This window comes from Cucurbita pepo, chromosome 8, assembly GCF_057944985.1.
Source record: "Cucurbita pepo subsp. pepo isolate OVF chromosome 8, ASM5794498v1, whole genome shotgun sequence".
NCBI classification, from domain to species: Eukaryota; Viridiplantae; Streptophyta; class Magnoliopsida; order Cucurbitales; family Cucurbitaceae; genus Cucurbita; species Cucurbita pepo.
Window position 1 is genome coordinate 4,042,397 of NC_141805.1, and position 18,255 is coordinate 4,060,651.

At 35.9% G+C, this 18,255-nt stretch overlaps 1 protein-coding gene across 2 annotated transcripts; it reads right to left on the reverse strand.

The window, feature by feature from the left end:
• Nucleotides 1-74: 74 nt before the first annotated feature.
• On the reverse strand, nt 75-18,033 carry LOC111799860 (E3 ubiquitin-protein ligase BRE1-like 1). 2 transcript variants are annotated; one of them, XR_015422268.1, is made up of 20 exons: nt 17,430-18,033; nt 15,652-15,813; nt 15,475-15,559; nt 14,062-14,292; nt 13,797-13,958; nt 11,632-11,822; nt 11,416-11,499; nt 11,156-11,275; nt 10,876-11,062; nt 10,614-10,774; nt 10,469-10,540; nt 7,573-7,649; nt 3,527-3,721; nt 3,174-3,246; nt 3,008-3,094; nt 1,858-1,995; nt 1,539-1,741; nt 1,298-1,463; nt 693-933; nt 75-503 (listed from the first exon to the last, which is right to left on the reverse strand). XR_015422268.1 is itself a non-coding variant. In XM_087126367.1 (19 exons), the coding sequence occupies exons 1-19, from the start codon at nt 17,538-17,540 to the stop codon at nt 802-804; spliced, it is 2,637 nt and encodes an 878-aa protein (XP_086982493.1). In that variant the 5' UTR covers nt 17,541-18,032; the 3' UTR covers nt 75-801. The 2 variants fall into 2 exon arrangements, 1 of the variants encoding a protein (XP_086982493.1); XM_087126367.1 differs by having other exon boundaries at nt 75-933; nt 17,430-18,032.
• Nucleotides 18,034-18,255: the final 222 nt, after the last annotated feature.

Below are 18,255 nucleotides of genomic sequence, written 5' to 3' on the forward strand. Positions count from 1 at the left end.
CCAACAGATACATGACCAAGGACCAAGCACCAACATAAAAGTAAAAAATAAATAATAAATGAGAAAAAGAATAATTAGCAAACCAAATAAACAAGCAAATCTTATACTGAGTTACTAACAGAGCAGCTACAAACAATTTCTGCACCTCATGTGCATTGATAGATTCGCTAAACATCAAAGCATGAACCCCAAACACGTCAGATGGGAGAAAAAAGAGGAATAATTGTATAAGATAAATCAAAAGGAAATATCAGCTTCTAGGACCTAACCAAGTAATGTACAAAAACTTCTGCCGGCAGAGGAGTGATGACGTTCCACCAGCTGTTTTGCAAGGGTAAACCCGTTCCACAAAGTACACCAGACAATAACTCTAGCTTCAACTGTTGGAGTGGGAGTGCAATTCTTTGTTTGAGCAAAGAAAAACTTGTCCTCTGTGGACCCCTGGCTGTATAGCAGTGAAGCGATTCTGATTAATCTGCAAATAATGAAGTGAAAGCCTCCAGCTGCTCCAAACACATCATAAGAGAGTAAAAGAATTACACATCTAGATAAACTTTTAATAAAATCACAAACTAGAACCAAGCCAACAATCTAAATGATTTGCTTAAATTGCTATGCATCAGGACTTCCACATTTCTTGCTCTCGTCTCACACACTGTTTGCTCTACATTCTAACAGTCATACGCATTAACCTGTATGTATCTCCATGTCAATTCTTGCATCAACCAAATGGCCATGAAATGTGCACCGAAGGCAGTTGAGATAAGTCTTATCGAGAGGTATGTATGCCCCAGTTTCAAGTCAAAAGAAAACTTGCTTGACATCATTGGGCCCAAAAGTTGCACTACATCTTGGGCATTTTCGATGCTGACTCTTCAAGATATCTTGCACACAGGGATTACAGAATAAGTGGAAGCACTTGGTAATGACAACCTGAAGCGCCAAAAGAAAAGAAATTTTAACATGAAATGGAGCACAAATGAAAATAAGAGATGCATACAAAGATATGTAGAGCAAGTTGTCGTAATAAGAAAAAAGGAAATCTTGAAGAACATGAAAGTACAAGATTCAATGTCGAAGCATGAACACCCGATACAACACACTTGTTAAATCAAACAAAGCAATTTTGATCCCCAAAACAATTGATTTTACCATCTACAACATACTTATATTTTATAGGATATTCATCTACCAGTCACTTGCCAACGAAGATTTCCACGTTTTGAACACTCATGGAAGCAAATTAATTACAAGGACGTTACCAAAATTTCCAACTTCCAGGTGAAAAAAAATTTACCTGCTTTCTACTGTTGACACAAATTTTGCAATTCACTATCGTTTCATATTCCCCAAGTTCGCCATGGAGCCTTTCAACTACAGATGAGCTTTTCATCTGTGCTTCAAGCCGTGAAAACTTTCTGCCAACAACTTCTATTTCCTCTTCAATTCTTTTCTTCTCAAACCTAAAAAGTACTAACAATCACTAGCATGTTCTGTAAGAGTAAAAGAAACAGAAAAGAAGCAGAAAATATCCACACCTCTCTTTTTCTAGTTCTATCTGCAGCTCCACTTGAGTCGCTCGACTTTTTTCAACTTTAGATTGAGATTGATCAAGTGACTCCCTTATTTGCTGAGATGCTATTCTAATATCACTTAATCTTTTTTTAGTGTTTTCTAGAGTATATGTGTCTTGTAACTTGCCTTCTTCAATTTTCTGAATATGATCCGAGAAACCTCTCAACTGTTAAGAATAATCATACAACAATGATAAATAAGCAATTATAACACAATTATTCAGAAAGTAAATTACAATTCACCATCACCACAGTTGACGGTTCAACATGATGATCATGTTACCTGGTCTTCAATTCTATCAGTTTTCATCTCGTAAAGTACAATAGATGCATTGGCTTGCTGAACCTCCTTCTCAAAGGTTTGTTTCTCGATGAGCATAATCTCATGCAATTGCCTTGCTCTCACACCTTCTAAAACAAGCTGCAAAAACAGACATCACAGCATTGCATATGAACATCAAATAAAATATGACCTTCCAATTATCTTAGTGGCGGTTAGAAACAACAAAGATCGCTTGAAAAAAAAGAGCACCTTTAATGGCTCCAAGGATACTATTGAGACCCTAAATTGAGTCCTTTGACATGCTTCTATTTAGTTGTGTATAGGGGTCATTCTAGAGAGATATGGGTTACGATTGAGAGAAATACTACAACTTTTAGGGGTGTAGAGAGTTCTACGAATGAAGGTTTGGTATATTGTTAGATTTAATACCTCAGCACGGTATCAATCTCTCAATTTTTTTTTTCTTATGATCATATAGATCTTTCTCCTTTGGATTGAAGTAAATTTCTTAAAGTTTTGGGGTCTCCTTTCTGAGGTGCTTTTTAAGCCCTTTTTTTGGAATTGCTCTTCTCCTCTATCCATGTGATACTACTTTTTCCAGTTATTTGATCGAAGCAAAGAGTGTGGGCCTATGGGGGCAAGGCGATAATCGTGTATCTACTGTTTCATGGAAGGGTTTGGATCTTGTGCTAGCTGGGCTTGATAGAAATCCTTTTGGACCCTTTGAATTGAGAAAAGCATTACCTTTTTTGGACTTCAAGAGATCAATGGATGAGGTTTGGTCCTTTGCTGGGTTTCATTTGGTTTGGAGCCATTTGTTAGGCTAGTTAGGATTTTTTATGCCCCTTGATATACTTACATTGAGAAATGAAGGCTCAGTTTCAACCAAAAAAAGTTTCCATAATGCAGAAAAAATGTTTGGTGTTTACACTACTATTCTCACGTAGCCCACACCATTGGGGTTAGGTCAAAAACTTGAATTCCTTTTTTGAATTCAGTCTAAACCATTGAGTTTTGAAGAATACGAGGAAAAAAAAAAGAAGACAACGACAATAAAGATTACCCCCATTGACTTAGTACGAAGAAATCTTTAGAAGACAGTAAACAAATTTATCCTCGTCAATCTTCTAGTCTTAAAAGATGTAATAACCTTAATGTTGTACTCATCTCTCTCAGTTATTTGCTGCAACAGATGCTGGTTTTGAGTTTGCATATCGTCATATGCCTGCCCAATTGTCTGTTAAAGACTAACCATTAGATGACCGCAAAATGTTCAGAAGATAAAACAGTCAAAGTTCAGAATACAAGAAAGTTACCTCAATTTCCGAAAAATATGCCACATTTTCGTCGCCTTTAGATTTTACAACATCTGTTAATCGAATTAAATCCCTGAAAAATAAAGATGAACGCATGGTTTGAATCCTATGTGGTAATAATGTTGTAAGAGCAAACAACTTACAAAGCTGTCAAGTATCCCAGAATGGTATCAACCGGATAGCAAGAAAACATTCAAGTAATGTATCTGAAAACTATTCACACATCTCAAAAAGAAAAATGAACCCAATAATCTGGTTCCAGAGAGGAGAAGAGGAACAATACGTTTCATACGTATAAATTTGAAACTAGCAAGGGATCTTTGAGGAATAAAGCAGTCAGATCAAAGTCCAACCTTTTAGACGATTCTAACTTCTGTCTTAGGCGTGCAATCTCAGCTTCTGCAGCAGCTAGCCTTTGTTGAGATATAGCCTCAGCTTCATTTGCAGTCTTAACACGTGATTCCAGGTTGCGTTCATCCAGAGAGGACTTTAAAGATTGAACACGAGCCCACGCCTTATATTCCAAATCCCTAGCTTCCAAAACATCCCTGCAGAAGTAAATTTCTAAGCACACACCTAATATTCGTACATGTCAACAAACTTCTTTCATTAAAAACATAAATGAGTAAGTACATGGAATACACGAGGTTAACTCAGCTCAGAGGAGATTGAGCTAGAATAAAACATTAGTACATTTCACGACTCCTTTAACTTTGTCTTCTTAGTATACACAAATGAGTAGTGAAATAAAAAGGAGAAGAATAAGTTTGCATTTCATCCCTCAACTCTTCTAGTCCTCCAACACCTGCCCCCTGGAAAAACCAAAGAAAGGGGAAAAAGGTACTTTCTACTTCGATAAAAGCAGGGGAGAGGGATGCTGTTAATTCATGTGGTATTCTAGGGCTTGTGTGGGAGCTTCTTCGGAAGATAGATTTCTACTATGACCTCTGCCCATAAAATCTTTCAAATGCTATCATCGAGTAGCTTATAAAGGTTAAATTTACTATGGATTTAAAATCGCTGATAAGTCCATGATTTTAAAGCATAACATCACTTGTAAGTCCATGATAAGAACGTCTAAAATTGCATGATGCAAAATGAAAGAATCTAATGACATATAAAAAATTAAAAAAAAATAATAAATCACAAAAGGAGGCAAAGTAAAGAAAGGGCTTCAATCAAGTGAAACAAGACCTAAAGGGGTTATTAGAAAAGGCTTCACTACTGAAGTCCATGGAGAAATGTTGAATCTACTAAATGCCCAAATATCACTCAAAGACCTTTCAAACTCTCTAAAAATTTTGTTGTTCTTCTCTCCCCAAAAACCCCACGAAATAGTACACCTTAGCTTTCCACAAAAACCTTCCCTTCTCACAAAAGGGAGAGTGGAGAAGAAAATCTCCGATCATTTCTTTACAACCCCTACGTCTACCAAAGCATAAGTCAAACTCCCTGAAGAAATGGCTCCAAAAAGGCTAAGCAAAATCACAGCTCTAAAGGATATGATAAAGGCCTCAGCCACCCACCATAAAGAATGCAACACAACGGTCCAATCAAAATGGGCACCTTCCTTAAAACCCAATTCAAGACGTTACTTTTTTCATGGAGAACGTGACAGGCAAAAAGTTCAACCTTCTTTGAAATTTTCAAAGACTACAACGAGTAGAGGCAAGGACAGAACCACCTGAGAGAGAGATTAACCAAACAAAGAAAGAAGGGTTTACAAGAAAAAACTTTGAAAGACTAGGACTCCAAGTACAAACGTCTCCTCTCCAAATACAACAAAAACTCCTCGATCAAAGAAAGAAGGGCACAATATACACCAATTCCCTATCGAACAAAGAACAACGGACCCCAAATGGATGAAAGAGAGATCAAAGAATGAGGCAAAACAACCATCACTGAATCCGAATGGTTATGATGTAGTAGAATTAGTGGTTAATTAGATATTACTCTTGGTTCATTCCTCTAAATATCTTTTAGTATTTTTAATATTTTCTTTTTCGATTCTCTATAAATAAAGAGTTCCCTCTTGTACTTTTCACCTTTTTGATTGATAATAAAGATTCTAGTTAGACTTAATGGAAAGAACTCTCCTTAGTCACTTAGATTATACCAAATTGGTATGGGATCAATCGTTTAGGCCAATGTTGGTAGTAAGAAACTGTTGTTGACACCAATCGCAAAAGGGAGCTTTGTGAGTTGTGCTCATTGTTTAACAACTCACTTATTTACAAAGGGATGCCTTTTAGAGTATTTTCTTTTCAAGAATAAAGACGAAACAACAAGCGCATTTACAAGAGTAGAGATTTACAACACAAGAAAGGTGCCCAAGAGAAGATAAAAGGATCAGTATAGACAAGAAAACCACAAATACATTCAAGAAGAGTGCTGGAATTCCAATTCAGCGATTCAGAAGATGAACTTCAACATAACAACTCTACTCGTGCTCAATTTATTCAGAGTCTATCAAAATTTACATTGAAATTCCTATTCTAGTGACTATTGATTCCAAAGAAGGTCGTGAAACAAATTCCAGAATATTCAAGAAATTGCCAACAATGAAAATTTATAGCACAAGAAAGAAGTTGATGAAGGCCAGAAAATTTTCCGTTCGATGTGAATCCCACCTCGTGAAGGCAGTAATTGAAGGAAAACAGAACCAATGCTTGCAGTTGGAGGAAGTCAGAGAAGGGTCGATGGATGTTGATTGCATGTTGGGGAAATTAATTCATAATTTGGATCAATTTCAACAAATCAACAAATCAACAAGTTTAATGCAGAGAAATATTTGACCTAAGCCAAGGTCTCATGGATCATATGAGAAAGACTTGAGAAAATATTGTGGTGAGGCATCTTAAACATCAATTTTCAAGATTCTTAGACATCAATTTCCAAGATTCATGAATCATGATTATGAATGTTCAAGAAAATAAGATTTCCACCATGGAAATATACACCAAAATTGTGGAGATAGACAAGAAAGAGCGCCAAGAACACAAAGACGATCTTCCAAAAAACGTTTGGATCCTTTTTCATCATTATAGCTCCAAGGATGCTAAATGAAGGTTTCTTGGTCCTAGATTCCAATTGTTCCAGCAAAGGATTAAGTTTTATGGATGTTAGTAGTGTAGATTTTTTCAGCAAAGAAGAGTGTTGTCTAATGAAATAATTTTGATGAGGAAGATGAAGTTGAGAAAAATTGATAGAGATGGTTGATAATTCTCCTTTTTATTGGGCTCAATTGTTCTTTGAAGTTGAAGCGCAAGACTTAAGTGGGCAAAATTCTTTAATATTTCAAGAATATATACAAACAGGACAAGAACTTGAGGAGAATGAGAGGGAAGTCAAACCAATTTCTAACCATTCATATGAAATTTACCAATTTAAATATGTCGAACATTATATTTCAAGATTTATTCGGCTGGACAACCAAACCAATTCTTCAAATGGCCCATATTTGCTCATAACAACCTTCTGCCTAATATTCATGATGGAAACACCAAAGCCAGTGAGCCAAAACATTGTTACGGCCCTTAAATCCCCCTATATTTAAACATCCAATGTCCCCAAATGTCTATTTAAAAAAAAAAAAAAACAAAAAAACTTAACTTTCATTGAACAAATGAAAGAATATAAGGACATACAAATAAATAAGTCCAAAAGAGAAGGGAGCTCAATGTCTATTTTGTCTCCACCAAATGCGACCCCTTCCCTTCCTCGATCCCTACCAAAGAAAATCTCTCATAAGCTTCTCCAAGGTTTTACTCACTGACAAGGATCCTAAAACTACATATAAACTCGTTAGTACTATAAGTTTTTACCGAGTATAACACTAATTTACAAACAACTCCAATGTTCGTAAGGGCAAGTGTCTTATCTTCCCATCCTTTATGTACCTTTGTTTACCGTAAGTTACTCGTTTGCCATTCTATTTTTTTTATAAAAAAAAAAACAGTATCCCATGTTTTATAGAAGCATTATCCCGCATCCTTCTTGCAATCTTTCTTCTCTTAGCCTTTGGATGATGCTAAGTTTCTTGTCTATTATAAATCAATTCCTTGTTTCTGATCTTTGGAGCATGTTGCTTCTAATTGTTTAGATTGATTGGTCGGTACCACAACGCATAGATTCTTTGGTGCTCGCTAGCATAATTTAAGTAAAATGAAAATCGAAGCTTAACAATATTTTTCAATATTATCAAAAGAACATTCGTCAATGAAATTTATCGCCAAAATAACGACTGGTTTTGTTAGTAATTCTTCACTCTGCACTACAAAATAAATGATCAATTGAAAGCCATTTTAGATAGCCAAAACGGTGCTTCTTCTAACAATAATTCATTGTGATGACATTATAGAAAATCTTAACCAAATAGAGTGAATTTAGACCACCCTACCTCGAATCAGTTGATTCACGTCTATACATATCAATTATGAGTTTCAAGTCCCGACCAACTTCAGTGAAATCTTGAACCTGCATCAACGTTTAGAAATAGAACCAAAAAACAAGAGAAACAGATGTTACAATACCAAATCTTTTGCAAATTACAAGCAGAGTGTGTGTGCATTGGGGGTGGGGGGATCATTGAACAATCTTCTACAATCATTTTATCAAACACATTAATAACGAAGAAATGGTTGAAGGATAACTTGTAACAGGAAATAAGAAACTTGTATTGGGACCACCACACCAGGACAAAAGGCCATTTGCATTGACAAATTGAATTTCTGCTACTCTGTAGAATATTTGGTCGGAAAGAGGGAGGAAAAGAAAATCCCTTCAGGTGCCAATCGGTCATGGAAGGAAGTTTAAAGCTAGCATGGTTTATCATCAATGGAAGATGGAGAGGGAAGATTTATGCCAAACGGGGTCTTGGATAGGACGATCCACTATCCCCTTTCCTTTTCATCATGGTAATGGACTGCCTCAGTCGCCTACTGACAAAAGCAGAATATGAAGGGCAGATAAAAGGTTTTCAAATTGGTAATGAAGGCTTAAGCATCAACCACTTTCAGTCCATAGATGATACAATCCTCTTTTCTGACTTGGCAGACGCCTCCTCCATAAAAAAACATGATCGAGACAGTAAAAATCGTCGAAGGATTTTCTAGACAAAATACCAATCTCCAAAAAAACAAAAATCATGGGCAACAATATTAGTACAGACATTATTGAAGAATTTGCTAGCATAAATGGTTGTAGAAAGGGAGAAGGGCCGAATATGTACCTAGGACTACCTCTAAAAGGAAACCACAAATTTTTTTTTCCCTTCTGGAAGACTATTATTGAAAAGATAGAAAGAAGGCTGTCAACATGGTCATCATATTATACTTCAAAAGGCGGAAAGACTGACCCTAATACAAGTCACATTATCCAACCTCCTCGGTTACTACATGTCTCTTTTTGAAATGCCACAAAAAATGGCCAAGGATATAGAAAGAATATTCATAAACTACTTGTGGAAAGATGGCCCACACCTTGTTCGATGAAATATTATAAACCTCCCACCAAAAAAGGGAGGCCTTGGTCTTTTCTCTGTAAAGAAGAAGAACAAAGCTCTCCTCGCCAAATGGATGGAGATATCATCAAAAAGAAAAGGCCTTGTGGAGAAATCTTATAAAGGTCAAATATACTCCTACATCAAACAAAAGGGCCTTGGAAGTATGTAAAGAAACATCAAAACCTCATCACTTGTCATAGGGTGGGTGATGAAGGAAGCACATCATTTTGGACCTACCCATGGATGAAAACACTATGCTAGCCCTGCGGTATCCACTCTCTCTCATAGCAAAAAAGCCACGATCAAAGAAACGTGGAATGTTCTCAACAAATTTTGGAACCTGAAGCTTGATAGGAATTTAAAGGATAACGAAGCAACGAAATGGGCTGAATTAATCCTTGACCTTGCCCTATGGTATTTTCAAACGAAGCAGACTCACTGACTTGGCTTCCCAGTGCTGACGGGGTCTTCTCTACAAAATTCTTAATGATGGACATGGAAAAAAAGTAGAAGCAATAAATCTCACGCTCGCAAAGACGGTATAGAAAGGACATCACCCTAAAAGGTGAAGTTTTTCCTTTAGAAAATAGCGCATAAAGGCATTAACACAAGTGAAAATCTTCAAAAAAAAAAAAAGGTCTTACATCACTCTTTTTCCAAATTGGTGTCCATTGTGCAAGAAAAAAATGAATCACAAAGCTAATTATTTATGCAATGCACATACGCTCAGAATTTTTGGACAACGTTTCTCAATATATTCGAGTGGCATATCACATTTCCTAGGGAGGTAAACGATGTATTGGACATAGCCTTAACGTACCACCCTTTCTAGAATGCAAAAGCCCTACTAGGGAAAAACCTCATCATGGCTTTATTTTGGAATCTGTGAAAGAAATGAATCAAAGAATATTTGCAGAAAAGACACATACTTATACAAAACTTTTCGATAATGTTTACTAAGCTATATCTTGGTGTAAACTGTCTAATATTTTACTTCCTACACTTATACCTCCCTCATTTCAAATCGAGAAGGTGTTTTGTAAACACCATGGATATTAAATCCCTTTTGTAAATCTCAATCATCAATGAAATTGCCTTCATAAACATATTTTAATGCCTCTATTTGAGTTCACTCCAAGGAACATCTATGAATATGATCATTACTGTTCGTGCTTTGTGAGGATACATTTATATCACACATAATGACTTGATTCATATATTCATATAAGAAACATACAAGAGAAATACATTCAATCCTTCAAAAGATCGACATCTCATTGAATAAAAATTATACCACATACATATTCGACAATAAGGAACAGACATTATTCATAACTTTTCAATTACCAAGGATAATTTGAAGGATAACTAACTAATTGAAACCTAAAAAACGCTAACTAGCTCATTTTTCCAAATCATGTAGCTAATGACTATTCCATTTATTTTAGAACATACATATTTGTGGAGTCAAATCAACACAATCTTACTACAATTTTGAAGTTTCAAAGCTTGCACCTCATTTCAGAACTAATTACATAGTTACCTTCAGTAACAAAAAAAAAAAAAACGCATAGCTCAAATGACACATGTACCCACAATAGAAGTCCAATTGGTACCAGATAAACTCTCTCAAGCCCAACGTCAAAAAGCCTCGTTATCATTTTTTAATAAGAAACAAGATGTATTATGCACAACAACAACAAAACTTGTCATTACTACTTCTCAATAAGATATCTATTTTTAAAGAGCACAGAAAGGAAAAGGAAAATCTCATCAGAAAGGTTAATCGTACCATAGCTTGCAACTTCTGTATCTCTGCAATTTGATCCTTGGACCGAGATGACAAACTTTCACACTCTTTCTCCTGCATCAAGCCAAAAGAAATTATGACAAGCGTTCAATTTTTTGCAAGTGTAGCATAATCAAACTCTACCTACCATTCTATCAATAATACTGGAAAGAGATAGCATGTCTGCCCGCACAGAATGAGCATTTGTAGCAGCTTCTTTGCATTTATGTAACTGACTTTGCATAGAGCCCATTGCTTCTGGAAACGAAGAAACCAATGCCCTAAATTCTGAGACAATTTTTTTCCTTCCTGAAGACAAAGCAATCCATCAGGATGCAAAAACCACTAGATCAACATGGGTGGGCAACATATATCCTATGATCGGAGAAAAGCATTAAATACCATCCAACCTGGTTCTTTCAATACTTCAGCCAGCTTGCTCTCAATTGACTTTTTTTCATCCTTCTGTTTTTGAATCAGCATTTCCAGATCATTAATCCTTGTATCAGAGACAGTAGACGATCTCCTCAAGATATCAAGTATGTTATTTTTAATATTTAATTCCTTCTCCCTCCATGTAATATTAAACTTCTCAATCTGAAGTTGGCAAGAAATGTGTTAGCATAAAAAAAAAAACACATAATAAATGGCAAATTCAGGCAATAATGCAACTACCGACCAGTTTACAACCTGTAGTTTCTCAAATAAAGCCTGCTGCTCGTATACTTCTGATTTTAATTTTTCTATCCGATCTCTCAATAAAAGATACGATTGTGAAGATGAAATGGACTTCACACTCTTCATTCTATTCTGTCAATAACATAAATAAAAATTGTAAATCAGATCATAAATGAACCCTTGTGTTGAGAGTTTCAGGCTATCTCAATAAACATTCACAACTACTATAAGGAAACAGAGGACTGAATAAACCATGTTTAAATAATTCCAACCCGGATATCAGATAACTGTTGAAGCATTTTTAGTCGTTCTTGATGTAGACTATTTAATTCTGCCAGTCGATCAACTGCCTGGTCCTGCAGAGCAGCATAAATTGCATTAGTAACTAATGTCTTACTATTTCTCAAACAAAGAAACGGAGGGGAAAAACCTAAAGTCTCAATATGAAATTAAAACATGGGGGGGGGGGGGGGGGGGGGGGCAATTACCTTCAACTCTTTGAGATAAGGTTCATCTCGGAGATCTTTTTGTTTGTCTCCCACCTTACCACTGCCAGCATGTTTACCTGCTAGATTCAAAACAGGAAATCCAGCCCTTTTTGCAGCATCATGTTCAGCTCTAAGCTTCGTTAGCTTGGAATTGCTCTCTTCCAGTTCAGCCACTGCACTTTCCAATTCCACTTTGTACCAACAAATAAAAAAAAAATTAAAACACAGAATATACAGCAGGTAACGATTATAAGAAAAATCTTCTCCTTCGGATCCTAATCCCTGTATACTGTGGATGGCATTCCCTTTTTTCTTTTCTGTGATAGAAAACAAATTATTTCATTCGTTCAATGAAATTATAAGAAAGAAGAAAACCCCTTACATAGTCATAAAGTCCTAAAAAGAAACCCCAAATTGAAAATGAGAGATTTTTTAATAAGAAACTGGACATTTTGTTGATAAGGGATTGTTACAAAAGAATCACCAAATTGTCTTACTTCTCTCCAGACAAACTTCCCACAAAATAGCCAAGAAGAATTAAGCCAAAGAGTACATGTGCTCTATCATTAAATTTTGCCCACAGCTGAAGATAAGCAGACTTCAAATCCTCGAAATAAAAGGCAAAGTGATCCCCAAAGAGATTAAACGCCCTCAACCAGAATGGCCAAGTGTGTAAGAGTTTTTGGGAATAAGGTGATGGCACTCCAACACTGACTAAAGGAATGAAAGCTGGAAGAATTTATGCTGTTAGCTCCATCACAAGGTTGTAACCCTGAACAGCCCATAAGAAAATTTTGCATTTTCTGGGGGTCTTAGACCTTTCAAATAGCTTTGCACATATGAGCAACACATGACGTGTACAGGCCCATATATAGAAATCCCAAAAATCTCTCTCCAGCATGACTTTGGAAGACAACACAATATCTTAAGCATATCTTAAGCACCCAATGCTAAACACCCTATAATTCTTCACAAGCCAAATACCCCCTGTGACGGTCTCAATCCAAATATTTCTAGTTTTAACTAGAATCTTTTGAGCCAGAAATTCGACCTTTCAGGCCATACACTAATTAATGCTGAAAGGTTCACAAAAAGCACACAAATTGTCACAAAAGAGGAAGTACTGCCCAAAATGGTCCAAAGTTTCGTCACTATTTTTGCATACAATACACTAAAAAGGAGAATTACACAAATTTGGATTGTAGCTTTTCTGCCCAACACATTTAGCTTGCAATAAGACAAATCCAAAAGAAGAATCAAGCTTAATCGGAAAATTTCAGCTTCTATATAAAACTAAAGGTCGAGAACTTTGCAGTTCAGATTATATGTTCATATTTAATCTTATACCCAATAAACCTTCTATTCTCCCTGTCATCAGCCACAGTAGCATCCTTTCATTAAGATTCCTCCTAAACCACAAATCTCAATCCGAAGCCATATTAAAAATGGAATCAAGGAAATCTCAGTCTACAAAGTTCACATCTTACAAGAACAAAGTTTCCCTCTTGACTTTTTATATTTATTAACCACCTTATAAGCAGTAAGGATGGAATAAACACTCTTTGATGGAGCCTCCTTCCTTAGTGCTTAGAATAAAAGGTAAGAGCAGCCTCGTTGAAGGCTTCCTCATTGGTAAGGATAATAAGAGAGTGAAATCTTGGGAAATAGGGAAGCAAGAATAAGAAAGAAACAGGGCAACCTTCTTTTTTGTTTTAACCAAGACGATCTGACAAAAGATAGTTAAAAAATGAGTCATATACCTTCAGCGTGCCATCAATAAACGAGGGAATTCCAAGGCACACAATACTCTAGAAAAATTGCCTTGTATTAGGAGGCAGTGAAGCAACCTCTATGTACAAAAAAAAAATGTGCCACGAACGTTTTCTTTCATATTCCTAGTATCAGGCCCCATCCCACTATTCCACTAGGAGACTTCAGAAGCCCTAAAATTGACTTCTAGAGACAATAAGAGTTTTCTTCCAAGAAGCACAGATATAGAAGTGAATCACCAAGGTGACATGAACGATGGCACATCATTGCCAAAAAGTTTAGTACAAAAACATGAGAAGGAAACTATTAGTATAAGTATATCTAGTTTTAACTCAATCATGTGGTAAACATTTCCAACAGCAAATGACAAATAATATGAAATGTCTAGAAGTTACCTTTAAAACATTTTAGCTCAGCTTTAGCTTTTGCGTCCAAGTCCCGATGATTCTGCAATTCTTTAGCCAACATCTTCTTCTTAAACAAAAATTCCTTTACTCTCAACCTCATATTCCTTACTTCTTTAATCAAGTCGCCAGATGCCCTAATCCTGAATGAATCTAACAAAACAACCAATGTTTATAGAGAACTAAGCAAGAAACCAAATGGGATAAAGAATGACAGCAGATACAGATTATCACATAAGAATCCATGGACGCATACCATTTTTTGGGAGCTCATTCAACAATGTAGCATGTAAACCATCCTTCAGATACCAAAGATTTTCAATTGCCGCATCAATATTCTGCTTGATGATATTGGTCTTCTCACATGGTGATTCAGTTTCTTGTTCTATGTGCTTGGAAGAACTATATGTTGATGAACTTTGAGTAGCACCTGTTTCGGCAAGCCGGCTAAGAACAGCATCTTCAAAGCAGCTAGACGAAGATCCATCTACAATGCAATTAAGAAATAATAAATGTTCATAACTAGCAAAACAATGGGACCAAGCTATGAAAATGATCAGAGATTCTTAAGGTTAAAAGAGACAAGAAACCAAAAGAACAAGCAGACCATCTTTATTAGTCAACATCTTTTAACTATTTTAACTCCAATTTGACTAAACATAAAAGGAGTATAATTACAAGAGCAATTGAAAAGCATCCACCAACAAGCATGAAACTAATATAAGTCTAGAACCTCTCCCCAGCTTGTGCTTTTCCCTGCGGGGAGAGAGAGAGAGAGCGAGAGAGGAAACAAATATTTCAGAGATGATATAAAATATCAGGATATTGGTTACTCTATACATGAAGATGTACCACTACCAAAGAGAGTTGCAAAAAACCTCTCCATTTAATTTCCTATACGGAGCCATTTACCATGCAAAAAAGTCTTGGCTTTCAGAAAGAAAAAAAAACGTGTCCAAACAACTTGCTCAAAATATTCTTCGATCGTGCCACCAGCACCCATAGACCAGGAATGTGAATTAAAAAAAGGACCAAAAATATATACTTAAGGACATACTAAGGAATTAAAACCAAAGCGGCCTATATTGCTAAGTTTGAGAACCTCAACTGTGATCTGTCTTTTGTAGCGGCTCCCCAGTCCCCAATCGAAAATATTAGCAATCACTAGCTCGTTGTTAAGCAATGGAGATGAACTAATCAATTGAAAGAAGTTTTTTTTTTTTTTTTTTCATGAGAAGCCAACTGTCAGTCGGTAAATCAAGGCAACCCCATTTGGAATATGCATGATCTCATGACAACCAAAATACTTTAATCCTCAAATTACAATATGCATCCTAAAACCTAGAGTTTCAATATTAGGTGGCAATGGAATTTATTGAAACAATGATCCATAACGCTGCTAAGTTCAAGTTCCAGAACCATTAACAGGTAAAATGGTAATTAATAAAATATAAAATGAAATGTTGGAAGCCTATATAAATAAACAAGATACCAAGAAAGAGAAAAACATCTCCAGAGGAAGCCATATAGTGAAGCTCCAGTTGTTGACATTGTGTTTCAGAACTTCAATATAAAAACCAAGCAAGAAACATAACAATAAATGGAAGCACTTTATCAAACCAGAGACAGAGACGACATAATCAGTCCAAATACAGATGAAAATCCTCACCTGCAGCAGCCATTGTATGTTCGCCACCCTGCTTGCTCCTCCACCTCCTCATACGGACAGAAGATGTTTCCAATCCATTAACAAGCTGTCACAAAATGTATAAACAACATTTCAAGCAATGCACGAAAGATCACGTGGTATGTCCAAAAGATGACCAGTGAGAGATATAACACATACCTCTTCCCAACAGTTCTTAACCACAGCCACTGTTATATCATATGGTTCTTGTTTATCCTTCAATCGAGCATATTTATTCTGAAGAGATTTGCTCTCTACCTTCTGAACCTCTATCTTCTGTGCAAGCTTCTGATTTTGGTATTGAAGAACAGTAACATCAAACTGGAAAGGAAATAAGGGAAATGTTCAGACCTAATTTTCAATAACCTAAATAGTAGTATGTACATAGATCATGAAAGAGACCATCATAGCCTTTATGTTGTCAGTTCACTCATTGGATGCAGACATTATGTTGATGGGGTCATTCCTTGATTTATATATCATAGCACGCTGTTTCACTATTGCTCTTTTTTTCTCTCTCGACTAACAGCAAATTAAGTTGGTAGAACCAACAGAAATCTAGCTATATACTTATTACGCCTTTTTCCACTTTATTATGAAATTTGATGGGTATGGATTACTCTTAACAAAAAGTGAAATTATTGAGAGAACAAATGCCATAGATGTTCAGTTCATAACAAATTTTTTCCGAAGAAAATTCTTATATAGAAAATAAGACTTTTAGTATGAGATGAAAATCCAGATAGCAGCACTAATAACCACAAATACTTGGAAATCAAACCACAAAATGCACCCGAAAACCACTACCCATGAAACCCAGCCTGAAAAGGTTAATATAATGTAAATGAAGAAAACATGAAATTACTGGAAAAACAACATGGTTTCCAAACAAGTTAAGCATACTTTTTGTTTTTTGGATCATTAACAAAAATGACAATAAAAATACTAATAAGCAAAGCTTCCCCAAAATAAATAAATAGAATGAACCAGAACTGAAGACACTGTTAACTATTCAAAAGATATATCCATTGTTGAGAATCCTAAACCCAGCAAAGTTGGAGAACAAAACATCAACAAAATTCAACAAATAAACAGAATCCACAAACCTCTTCCTGAGTTATTTCCTAAATTACATATGGATGCCCAATACAAACATGTCAATATTTGATTGTCCAAAAATATTTGTCTCACATGCATGTGTATATAGACATTGCGGCATACTGGTAGTCCTCTAAATATTCAGTTTTATGAAATTTTTTAAACTATGGAAATAGACGAACGTGAAAAAATTAATGACGGAAAATTATCTAGTTGTACTAAACAATGTAGTATGACAAAGATTCATAATGAATGCTAATTATGAATTACGTCAATTAAAAGAATTAAAGTTCTTCTCAATTATCTACTAGATTGCAGCACGTGATTCAATTGGGAACAAAAATACAACATCTTAAATTCTTTCATTATTCAAAATACAAATACGAGGTCACTTTTCCAAAATCACAAGCCATGTCAGGGAGAATGCATCCAACTGGAATTTGGATTTTCTTGTTCTCCGTACACCACTAAAGATAAGCACAAATGGTAAGTGGCGAATTAGAAATCACGTACATAGTGGCATTAGTTCATGACTTTCCTCCAAATTCTAACAAAAACCGACAGAAATATACATTGATTGCCTTATGATTGACTAGTAGATATAAAGCCCTGACGCTGGTATTCGTGAAAGAAAGATGACAGCAAATAAAAAATGTAAATTCATTATCTGTAGTCCATGTGAGTTCAGGAAAAAGAATAGCTAAACATGCAAAGTAGTTCAATAACCGTAATATTCCAAACTGAAACCGCTGGCCAGGATGGGCCTACAAAACATAATATCGAAGAAAAACTAGCTCAATTTAGTTAGAAATTAATCGACTGAATGGCATGAACCGTACCTTTTTGTTCGCAGAGATGGGCAAGATGGGCGTCTTCTGGGCAGTAGCAGCCGTTGGGGATATGGTGCTAAAGTGACGCCGCTTTCTATCTGGACCGAAAGTGCTCTCCATCCCGCTTCCACAGGCCACAAGAGCCAAACACAGGTCCACTCACATAACACCACTCCAAAGATTGATTAAGCGCCTGAAAACCCTAATTCAAAGGATCATGCCTCTAGAACATTATTAATTGTTCACTACCCCAATCCAAAACCCTCGCCGTGATGATTGACATATTCCTCCAGAAAATCCTAGGGCTACAAAAGTATCTACACAGGACCCAGCAACCAAAGCCCAGGTTATATGCGATCAATAAAAAGACGATTGATTCAGGCGCTCAAAACCCTAATTAAGACGAAAACCTCTCGAACGAATGAAATTCCAAAAAGCTCCGATTCGTAGAATCGTTGGATGCGCCCTCGGATGCAGTTCGTGTTGTGTGTTCGTTCTATTGAGGGGGATCGAATGCCGAGTCGTGTAGAGAGGATCGAAATTCTTGGAAAGAAATGAGGGCACTTCTGGAAACTGGAAATTCTATCTGCAACTGCAAATCGCCAATCCGAATTTGTTTATATTTGTCAATATCTTAAACAAAATTCCGATTTCGAGTGTAAAAATCTACTCATTATGTTGATGTTTAAAAAAATAAATGGATGACAAATAAACTAAATTTTAATAAATCCTCATCCGATTCATAACCATTTAATTTTTCATTTTGAAAAACGACGATCGAAAATATATATCTTATAGTTGAGCGATGATCAAATTAGTACACTATTGAACTAAC